This window comes from Cherax quadricarinatus, chromosome 69 (assembly GCF_038502225.1).
Source record: "Cherax quadricarinatus isolate ZL_2023a chromosome 69, ASM3850222v1, whole genome shotgun sequence".
Lineage (NCBI taxonomy): Eukaryota > Metazoa > Arthropoda > Malacostraca > Decapoda > Parastacidae > Cherax > Cherax quadricarinatus.
The window spans coordinates 18,867,596-18,879,780 of record NC_091360.1 but is presented as its reverse complement, the minus strand read 5'-3'; the positions used below and the strand labels follow the sequence as shown (position 1 = coordinate 18,879,780).

The following is a 12,185-nucleotide window of genomic DNA, read 5'->3' as shown; positions in this document are numbered from 1 at the left end:
ATGTCGTTCTCATATTGCCTCTGGGTCTCTCTCCATATCCCTACATATTCTTTTCTGGTTCTTCTGCTCATCTCCTTGTTTGACCTCAACTCCTTGGCTTTGGCCAAGGAGTTAAACCAGTTAAACCATGGGCTTACTGTGGTCTTACTATTTTTTCTGTTACCCTTTGGTATGAACTTCTCCTCTGCCTCCCTGCACTTAGATGTTATTAGTTCCCTCATTTCATTTACTATCTTTTCCTCTACATACCTTTCCCATTCCACTTCATGCATGAATCTTTTCATGCCTATGTAGTCCCCTTTCTTGAAGTTTGGCTTCTATCGTCCTTCTCGTGCTGTTGCATTTTCCACTGTTAACTCTACAAGGTATTCAAAACTCAGGACATCGTGATCACTATCCCCACGGGAGATCCAGCCTTGCTGTAACATCCTCTCCTCTGGTTCTCTCTCTCTCTCTCTCTCTCTCTCTCTCTCTCTCTCTCTCTCTCTCTCTCTCTCTTTCTCTCTCTCTGGTTGTATCCCTAACATGTTGGTGTATGAGATTCTCCAGTACTGTCTCCAACATCTGAGCCCTCCACATTTCTAGTTCCACATGTGGCTTTAGATTTTCCAAGTCAATCTCTTTATGATTGAAATCCCCCATTATGAGTAATATTGTCTTACCCACATGAACCCTCCTGGCCACTTCAGCTAATGTATCCTCCATTGCTCTATTGTTCTCATCATACTCTTGTCTTGGCCTCCTGCTTTGGGTTATACATCACTGCTATCATCATCTTCAGGACCCAATCTAAAGTGTTCCTACAATGAAGTCATCTGTTTCCCCTCTGTCCATTCCTCCCATATTCTCAAAACTCCAATAGTTTTTGATGAGCAGTGCCACTCCTCACCATTCTGTGTTTTCTCTCCCTTTCCTCAGGATCTGATATCCAGTTGGAAACATTGCATCTTTTTTCATCCCTGTAAGTTTTGTCTTTGTTATTGTTATGACGTCAGGGGATGCAGCAATGATTCGCTCTTGCCACTCTTTACTCTTATTTGTTATTCCATCTGCATTGGTGTACCATACCTTCAGCTTCCTTTCCAGTACTGTATTTTGGGAGGTGGAAGAGGGTGGTGCAGGCTGGGGGGTGTAGGAGGCAGGGTTTAATATTGGGGGAGGCTGCTGTGATTGTGAAGTTAGTGCTTGGGGGGGTGGTGGCTATGAAGTATGGTTTGTTTCTGGTTATTGTGTATGGTTGATATGGGGTGACAGGGCTTGAGGGGTTCCTGCGTTTGATGTTCCTATGGAAGCTGAGCTTTCCTGTCTGTCTTTGCCTGTCCTGTTTCTCTTTCCTTCCACTGACTTCGTCTTACTCTCACTCTCATTTGTTCCTTACTTTTGGTGTTCTGTCTTGACTGAGGTACACTTGTTAATATTCTTGAGATTCCTTTAGCAGTGGCTTTTGTTATAGTATCCTCTTCCATGCCACTTCTGTCTTGGATGTCAGTTTGACTGGTTGAATTTTTCCCACTAATACCCCCATAGTCTTTGAAAATTTTCTACCTGGACATGTCATTCTCTCCTGTAATTGAAATGATGCTCATTTCAATAACATGATCCATTTTCTTCTTAAGCCTTTCTACCCATAATTTTCGGATCAGCCATCCTCAGTTCCCTTGCCTCTATGTCCTACCTTTTGAGATCCCATTTTTTTCCCTATTAGGATGATCTACACCCTTCAGTTTTGCGTAAAATTATGTGGGTTTGTGTGTGTGTGTGTGTGTGTGTGTGTGTGTGTGTGTGTGTGTGTGCGTGTGTGTGTGTGTGTGTGTGTGTGCGTGTGTGTGTGTGTGTGTGTGTGTGTACACTCACCCAATTGTGGTTGCATGGGCCAAGCCATAGCTCCTGGCCCCATCTCTTTGCTGGTCACCACTTGGTCCACTTTCTTCCTGCTCCATATATAGATCCTGCCTCCACAACAACACTCTCCAGATTGTTCCACTTCCTGACAACAGTATGACTGAAAAAGTACTTCCTAACGTCCCTGTGACTCATCTAAGATTTCTTATTCAAGCTGTGACATCTTGTTGCTCTGTCCCATCTTTAAAACTTTCTGTCCCAATCCTCCTTGTCAAGTTCTCTAAGTATTTTATATGTCGTTATCATGTCACCCGTATCCCTCGTATCCTGCAGCGTTGTTAGGTTGAGTTCCCTTAACCTCTCCTCGTAGGAAAAACCCATAGTCCCGAAAGTAGTCTTCATATAAACCTTATACATTATATACATTGTGTCACAAGATCATTTAATTCCAACTGAGCTGCTGTTCAGTATCTAGTAGGACACTAAATTATTGCTGTAGCTGCTTGGAGAAATTTGTCTGACTCACATTTTTAGAGCACAGGAACCATTTCTGAAGGTTTGAAGTATAGTACATTCACTGTGAGTGATGGGTATGGTTATTATATGCCAGAGTCTTTTGAATTAGGATGTCTGTGCTCTTCTGGCAAGACTGCTGTTAAACGAGTTATTGTTATTTGTTTCTGTATTTTGAGGAGGTCACTCTGCCATAGTGGGTCACTCTGCAATGGTGGGTCACGGCCACTTTGTTGAAAAATAATAAGAAACGAAAATTGGAAAGTGTAGTGTAAATAATATCATTATCTATGCTCATAAACTTTATATTACTGTAACAAATAAAAAACTATGTACCAAACTTTGCATTAAAAACCATCATTCCGTATTTGGACAAATGTAATGAATTTTTAAATGTTGCGGGACTGTAATATCTACTAAGTTTTCATAATAAGATTTACTTATCCCTTATTTTATGATTTGTTTTGCATTTTTTGTTTTTCATATAAATGCATCACCAGCAACGACTATTTACTTATTAAAGTAGCAACGATTTTTTTTACAGAATATTCAGGAAAGGCAAAAGTAAATATTTACTAGGAACTATAAACTAATAAAAAGTATTATAGGACACAAGGTTTTATCAATAATCTTTTATACTTACCAGAAGAAAAACACGGTGAAGGATCTTATCCTCATAACAGGGCTTCTCAGAAGGTCAATAACAGTCTTCTTGATCTGTGTTTCCTGTCTAGTTTCATTCACAAGTGCAATATTACTGTTGGTTACTGACACTGTTCCATCAACAGGACGAGACTGTCAGGAAAAATAACAAATGAACGATTAATTTAAATTGATTCTCTAACTCAAGAGGTGATTCATAATCAAAATAAACAATATACTTAGGAGACTGAAATGAGTGACATTTTCAGTCTGACTTAAGCAATAGTCAGTCTCATAATTGCAAGAAATTTGTTTCATTACTTAATGTACATTTCAGTGCGAATTTACCTAAAATTACTTTCTAATTTTCAGCTAAAATGAAATATATCTTAAAAGCAAGTTACCTGGACGTTGTGAGCGTCCATCAGATGTCTTGGTACATCAACATTATTGACTCGAGCAACTCTCTGTATAATGTTCTTGGCTTCATCATAACGACCCTCAGAGACCAACCATCGTACACTCTCTGGCATTAACCTGAAGTAAAACTATATTTTAATTAAAAACAAAACGAATCAGATGATAACATATTTTTTTTATTATTTTTGAAGTACTAAACCTACACACACACACACACATACACACACACGCACACACACACACACACACACACACACACACACACACACACACACACACACACACACACACACACACATAAAAATACTCACACACACACACACACACACACACACACACACACACACACACACACACACATACACACACACGCACGCACATACACACACACACAAACGTATGCACACACACACACACACACACACACACACACACACACACACACACACACACACACACACACACACACACACACACACACACACTCACACACACACACACACAAACGTAGTGACAACGTCAGTTAACAATCCTACGAGTGATAACCAAAGTTATTAGTTAAAAAAAAAGTCGAGAGGAAGCCTGAAATCATTAATATTTCAAAGTGCCAAACCGTTAGGGGCCTAGTAGGCGCTGTTGCCACACAGATTCAAATATACAAAGATCAAAGTGAGTGTGGAAGCGGGTGTTCAAGAATTATGAGGCATTGGTTAACAAGTGAAATATGAGGCACCATACAGTGAGAGTGAAAAAGTTAATAAGCAAAAGGAGAAAAAAAATAAAATATACAACAAGGGAAGGTGGAAGTAGGCCTGCTGAAGTAGTGATGGCACAACAGTTGTATGTATTATACATATAAAGTGTAACACCGAATGTGAAGCGTATTCTGTCATAAGTGAAAAGTGAAATCACTTGAGGGAAGTGGGGATGTATGAGCATATGTGGCTACAAACATCATGGGTAAAGGATTTTCAAAATAGTGATAGAAGGCCTATGTACGACGACTACATCATCAGCATCTGGCAACTTGTCATTGCACCACTGCCAGCGCAAGTATTGCTCACCTATTGTGGTTGCATGTTGTTGGGTTCTGGATTCTGGTCTTGCATCACTGTTAGATACTGGTCACTCACTCCTGCAAGCTATTACCAGAATTAGAGTAGAAATAGCATAGACGAGAGTACAAGGAGTAAAGCGGTAGCAAGACAAGCTAAATTTTACAACCTAGCTACTTTCCGTATTTTATAAGTAGAATCGATAAGTGTTCAAAATACTATTGGTAAGCTTTAGAATTACTGGTATTACTACCGGTATTTATTAGCAGTATGAATACTTAGAAGTGGGGGCACACACACACATACACATACACACACACACACATGCACAGGAACAAGCAAAACTAAAAGCTGTAGTACACACGCACACACACACACACAGGATTTCACACCTTCCTGTGAACTGACCCTCTAACCCTCCCTCCCTCTATCTCTCTCCCTCTCTCACTACCTATCTCTCTACCTATCTCTCTCTACCTATCTCTCTCTTTACCTATCTCTCTCTCTCTCTACCTATCTTTCTCTCTACCTATCTCTCTCCCCTCTCCCATCACTCCCCTCTCCCATCTCTCCCCTCTAACATCTCTTCCCTCTAACAACTCCCTCCCTCTAACATCTCTCCCCCTCTAACATCTCTCTCCTCTCATTATCTCTCCCCTTTCCCTTTTCCCATCTCTCTCCCCTCCTCCCCTCCCTCTCCCCCTATCCTCCCCCCTCTTTCTCTTCAATCTCCCCCTCTCTCCCCCTTCTCCCCCATCTCTCCCCCTCTCTCTCCCCCTCTCTCTCCCCCTCTCTCTCCCCTCTGCCCCCTCTCTCCCTCCCCTTTCTCCTCTCTCTCTCTCTCTCTCTCTCTCTCTCTCTGTCTCTCTCTCTCTCTCTCTCTCTCTCTCTCTCTCTCTCTCTCTCTCTCTCTCTCTCTCTCTCACTCTCTCCCCCTTTCCCTTCTCACTCTCCCCCTCTCTCTCTCTCCTTCTACCTTTCCCTTCTCTCTCAAAAAAAAAAAAAATGGTGGGTACTGGCAGGAATCAGGGATCAGATGAGAATGGTTCTGGTAGGGAGGAGTGGATAGAGGAGCAGTGGAAAAGGATGGAACAAGAGTGGAAGAGAAAATTAGGAGAGCTTTCTGAAAAAGTGGAGAAAGAGCTCTCTCTGAAATTGGAAAAGAGGTTTGAGAAGGAGACGAAGAATTGGGAGGCACAAGTCGAAACTGCAGTAGCCAGGATAAGGGTCCTAGAAGATAAGGTAAACAGGCTGAAGCAAGTTACAGGGGCAGTGACCAGAGAAGATACTGCATATGAAGCTGAGAGGTCGAACAGGAAGGAAGGAGATGTGAATTATGCTAAGGTCATATCAGCTTGCCAAGAAGGGCCAAGGAGCGAAAGGAAAGCACAGCTGGGTGCAGATGGAGAGGGTGATAGGTCGAATGCTGAGGCACAACCATGCTACCAAGAGCCACTGGAAAAATCAAGGGAGAAAATGACCACATTCAGACAGGATCAAGAGTCACAGATGGATAGGCAATGGGAGGAAGAAAGGGCAAAATCAGTGTTTATCCATGAGCTTCAGGAAAGAGAGGAAAGAACACACATTGAAAGACGGCAGGAGGAAAGAAAGGAGATTGAGAAAATCATCAAATAGGTGAAGAAGACATGACCGAGATTGTAAATTTTCAGAGAATAGGGGGGTACATGAAGGGGAGAAAACGGCTGATCAAGATGATTCTCAGGACAGAAACAGTGCAGAACAGGATCCTCCAAGAGAAACCATGGTTGAAATACTCGGAAAAGTACAAGAGGGTGTTCCTAGACAGAAACAGAACACAAACAGAACGACAGCAGCTGAGGGAGAGGACAAAAAAGCGAAAGGAGCTAGGAAAGGAGACAAGGATGGAACCAGCAGAGGTCAGTCAGAGCAGAACAGAGCAGCAAGGGCAAGGACACACACAACTATCCTCAGAACCCCACAACCTATCACACCATCCCAACACAAAGTACAATCCATACCCACAGCTTCCACCCAACACCCAGATATAGAATCCCACAGTATGCTACCAGGTCTCCCACCCTTACAGGCCCCCCAAACCACAGTGTTGGAAAGGAAACTGAAGGTATTGTACACAAACACTGATTGAATAACAAACAAGTGGGAGGAGTGGCACGAAAGAGTCAAAGAGGCATCACCGGACATCATAGCTCTCACAGAAACCAAGCTTACAGGTATGATAACAGATGATCAAAAACTGATAGAATTTTGAAGAGTTGGAGAGAGGAGACAGCGGAGAAGAAAGTAATTACATAACGGGAATGCTTCACTCTGGAGGTCCCAAGGTGGTAATAGCAGTGATGTATAACCCACCACAGAACAGCAGGAGGCCAAGTAGTATGACGAGAGCAATTGAGTGATAGTTGACACATTGCCTACAGTGGCCAGAAGAGCTCATGCACGCAGGGCAAAGCTCCTGATCATGGGTGACTTTAACCACAAGGAGATCGATTGGGAGAACTTGGAGCCACATACGGGCCAAGATACATGGAGGGCTAAGATGATGGAGGTGGTACTGGAAAACTTCATGTACCAACACGTAAGGGACACTACAAGAGAGAGAGAGGAGAGGAGGAACCAGCAAGACTGGACTCAGTATTCACCTTGAGTAGTGCAGATAATGAGGACGTCACATGTGAAAGACCCCTTGGGGCCAGCGATCATGTGGTTTTAAGCTTCGAATACACAGTAGAGCTACAAATGAAGGGGGAAGCAGGAAGGCCAGGACGAATGAAGTCAAACTACAAGAAAGGGGACTACATGGGAATGAGGAACTTCCTGAACGGGGTTCAGTGGGACAGAGAACTGGCAGCGAAGATGATGGAATATGTAGCAACAATGTGCAAGGAGGCTGAGAAGAGGTTTGTACCCAAGGGTAACAGGAATAATAAAAAAGCCAGGATATTACAACCCAGGATTCCAAATGGCCTGTTATCCCGGGTGTAATGGGAGCAAAATAAACACAGCAGAAAAAGTTTAGACTTATATTATCCTTCACCAATTTAGAACAGCAATATGAACACTATGTACAGTGATAAGTATAGTGCACTCCACGGTAAGCAAGGCAGAAATAGAAGCCACAAGATAGCAGACGGTGCTTCAACCAGCTCTAGAATGGGAATGACAAGGGCAGACAGGAGAGCGGTACCCACATAACCTCTGTGATTGCCAAAACTATCTTCTTATTGGCTAGAACCTGGGCACTAGTTGAACGACGGGGCCCCATCATCAACTCTTAGCAACCTGGTTCGCTGGTTGGGGGAGATAGCCTGTAATTGAGGGTGTGTACATGCGCCGAATAAAGGTTCTGTACTCTTTGCATGCCACACAGGATGAGCCCATGGTTCACCCAAAGGTGCAGGGAGGCAAAAAACAAGTGTGCTAGGGAATGGAAGAAATATAGAAGGCAAAGGATCCAGGAGAATAAAGAGAGCAGTCATAGAGTCAGAAACGAATATGCACAGGAAAGTAGGGAGGCCCAACGACAATATGAAAACGACATAGCAGCGAAGCTAAATCTGACCCGAAACTGTTATACAGCCACATCAGGAGGAAAACAACAGTCAAGAACCAGGTAATCAGGCTAAGGAAGGAAGAAGGAGAGACAACAAGAAATGACCGTGAAGTATGTGAAGAACTCAACAAGAGATTCAAAGAAGTGCTCACAGAGGAGACAGAAGAGGCTCCAGAAAGACGGAGAGATGGGGCACACCACCAAGTGCTGGACACAATACACACAACCGAGGAAGAAGTGAAGACGCTTCTGAGTGAGCTAGATAACTCAAAGGGAATGGGGCCAGATAACATCTCCCCATGGGTCCTGAGAGAGGAAACAGAGGCGTATGTATATCCCTAACAACAATATTCAATACATCTATCGAAACAGGGAGATTGCCTAGGCATGGAAGACAGCAAATGTAGTCCCAATCTTTAAAAAAGGAGACAGGCATGAAGCACCACTAAAGAGTGGTGGAACACCTAGAAAGGAATGAGCTCATCAACAGCAGCCAACATGATTTCAGGGACGGGAAATCCTGTGTCACAAACCTTTATTTCGAAACGTTTCGCCTACACAGTAGGCTTCTTCAGTCGAGTACAGCAAAGTTGATAGAAGAAGAAGAGAATTGAAGACGATGTAATCAATCCATCACCCTTGAAGTTTTGAGGTGGTCAGTCCCTCAGTCTGGAGAAGAGTATTGTTCCATTGACTCGAATGGAACTTCAAGGGTGATGGACTGATTACATCGTCTTCAAGTCTCTTCTGCTTCTATCAACTTTGCTGTACTCGACTGAAGAAGCCTACTGTGTAGGCGAAACGTTTCGAAATAAAGATACCTAACTGTTGCATGTGTGTCTTACCTAACAACCTGTCGGTATTTTATACCATTTTATTGGTCACAAACCTACTGGAGTTCTATGACATACCTGGAGGTTACCTGGAGGTTATTCCGGGGATCAACGCCCCCGCGGCCCGGTCCATGACCAGGCCTCCCGATGGATCAGGGCCTGATCAACTAGGCTGTTACTGCTGGCCGCACGCAGTCCGACGTACGAGCCACAGCCCGGCTGATCCGGCACTGACTTTAGGTATCTGTCCAGCTCTCTCTTGAAGGCAGCCAGGGGTTTATTGGCAATTCCCCTAATGCTTGATGGGAGGCTGTTGAACAGTTTTGGGCCCCGGACATTTATAGTGTTTTCTTTTAGTGTACCAATGGCGCCCCTACTTTTTATTGGCGGCATTTTGCATCGCCTGCCCAGTCTTTTACTTTCGTAGGGAGTGATTTCTGTGTGCAGATTTGGGACCATTCCTTCCAAGATTTTCCAAGTGTAGATTATGATATATCTCTCCCTCCTGCGTTCCAACGAGTACAAGTCAAGTGCTTCCAAGCGTTCCCAGTAGTTAAGGTGCTTGACAGAACTTACACGTGCAGTAAAGGATCTCTGTACACTCTCTAGATCTGCGATTTCACCTGCTTTGTATGGAGATGTTAATGTACAGCAGTATTCCAGCCTAGAGAGAACAAGTGATTTGAAAAGGATCATCATGGGCTTGGCATCTCTCGTTTTGAAAGTTCTCATTATCCATCCTATCAACAGTAAAACATGAGAGAGACGGGTGGGTGGATTGCATTTTCTTGGACTGGAAGAAGGCGTTTGACACAGTTCCACACAAGAGATTATTGCAAAAACTGGAGGATCAAGCAGGGATAACAGGGAAGGTACTAAAACCAATGGAGATTTGAGGAAATGGAAAGCATGGACGAGATTGGAGAAAAGGATTACATAGTAGGTACACTTCAGTCTTGGGAACATAAGGTAGTCATTGCAGTGATGTATAATCTACCACAAAACTGCAGGAGGCCAAGAGAGGAATATGAAGAGATCAACAGAGCAATGGTGGACACATTAGCTAAGGTGGCAAGAAGAGCTCACTTGAGCAGAGCAAGGTTGCTGGTTATGGGCGATTTCAACCACACACACACACACACACACACACACACACACACACACACACACACACACACACACACACACAAACACACACACACAAACACACACACACACAAACACACACACACACACACACACACACACACACACACACACACACACACACACACACACACACACACACACACACACATACACGTACTCATATACAACAGGCCTAGTGTCTAATCGACATGTGCCTAGGACAAAATGGTAACTAACACACACACACACACACACAAAAGACACAAGACAGTTTCGAGTCAAGACTGACCCGAAACTGTTGATAGCCACATCAGGAGGAAGACAACAGTCAAAGACCAGGTGATCAGACTGAGGACAGAAGGTGGAGAACTCAGAAGATATGATTAGGAGGTATGTGAGGAGCTAAACAGGAGATTTAAGGAAGTTTTTACAGTAGACACAGGAAGGGCTCTGGGAAGACAGCACAGAAGGGAACATCAAGAGGGAATATACCAACAAGTGTTGGATGACATACGAACAACCGAGAAGGAGGTGCAGAAGCTGCTAAGTGACCTTGATACCTCAAAGGCGATGGGACCGGACAACATCTCCCCGTGGGTCCTTAGAGAAGGAGCAGAGATGCTGTGCGTGCCCCTAAGAACAATCTTCAAAACATCCCTTGAAATTGGGCAACTACCTGAGAAATGGAAGACAGCAAATGTAGTCCCCATATTTAAGAAAGGAAACAGAAATGAGGCACTAAACTACAGACCTGTGTCTCTGACTTGTATAGTATACAAAGTCATGGAGAAGATTATCAGGAGGAGAGTGCAAGAACACCTGGAATGGAACAAGAATATAAATGAAAACCAGCATGGGTTCATGGAAGGCAAATCCTGTGTCACAAACCATCTGGAGCTTTATGACAAGGTAACAGAAGTAAGACACGAGAGAAATGGGTGGGTTGAGTGCATTTTCCTGGACTGCAGAAAGGCCTTTGACACAGTTCCTCACAAGAGATTAGTGCAGAAGCTGGAGGACAGGTGCACATAACAGGGAGGGCACTGCAATGGATCAGGGAATACCTGACAGGGAGGCAACGAGTCATGGAACGTGAAGAGGTATCACAGTGGGCGCCTGTGACGAGCGGGGTCCCACTGGGGTCAGTTCTAGGACCAGTGCTATTTTTGATATATGCGAGCGACATGATGGAATGAATAGACTCTAAAGTGTCCCTATTCGCAGATGATGTGAAACTGATGAGAAGAATTAAATCGGATGAGGATGAGGCAGGACTGCAAAGAGTCCTGGACAAGCTGGACACGTGGTCCAGAAAATGGCTTCTCGAATTCAACTCTGCCAAATGCAAAGTCATGAAGATTGGGGAGGGGCAAAAAAGACCGCAGAGTATAGGCTAGGTGGACAAAGACCACAGACCTCACTCAGGGAGAAAAATCTTGGGGTGACCATAACACCGAGCACGTCACCGAAGGCACACATCAACCAAATAACTGCTGCAGCAAATGGGCGCCTTGCAAACCTGAGAATAGCGTTCCGATACCTTAATAAGGAATCGTTCAAGACACTGTACACTGTGTATGTTAGGCCCACACTGGAGTATGCAGCACCAGTCTGGAACCGACACCTGGTCAAGCACGTAAAGAAGTTAGAGAAAGTACAAAGGTTTGCAACAAGGCTAGTTCCAGAGCTCAGGGGAATGTCGTACGAGGAAAGGTTGAGGAAAATCGGACTGACGACACTGGAGGACAGAAGGGTCAGGGGAGACATGATAACGATATACAAGATACTGCGGGGAATAGACAAGGTGGACAGAGACAGGATGTTCCAGAGAGGGGACACAGAAACAAGGGTTCACAATTGGAAGCTGAAGACTCAGACGAGTCACAGGGACGTTAGGAAGTATTTCTTCAGTCATAGAGTCGTCAGGAAGTGGAATAGCCTAGCAAGTGAAGTAGTGGAGGCAGGAATCATACATAGTTTTAAGAAGAGGTATGACAAAGCTCAAGAAGCAGAGAGGGAGAGGACCCAGTAGCGATCAGTGAAGAGGCGGGCCCAGGAGTTGAGTCTCGACCCCTGCAACCACAATTAGGTGAGCAATTAGGTGAGCATACACACACACACACACACACAGTCAGTCAGCAGACGTGGGTCACAAGGCTCCGAGATCTTTAGTGGTTTTTAAGGCGTGCAACAACT

At 44.2% G+C, this 12,185-nt stretch overlaps 1 protein-coding gene across 1 annotated transcript in view; it reads right to left on the bottom strand.

Moving 5' to 3' along the window:
• LOC128701918 (organic cation transporter protein) overlaps positions 1–12,185 on the bottom strand; it is a 210,168-nt gene that overhangs the window by 97,183 nt on the left and 100,800 nt on the right. The window contains exons 7-8 of the mRNA XM_070099880.1: positions 3,402–3,534; positions 2,999–3,150 (exon numbers count right to left, since the gene is read on the bottom strand). Coding sequence (XP_069955981.1) covers positions 2,999–3,150; positions 3,402–3,534 — 285 coding nt within the window. The remainder of the gene's footprint in view (positions 1–2,998; positions 3,151–3,401; positions 3,535–12,185) is intronic.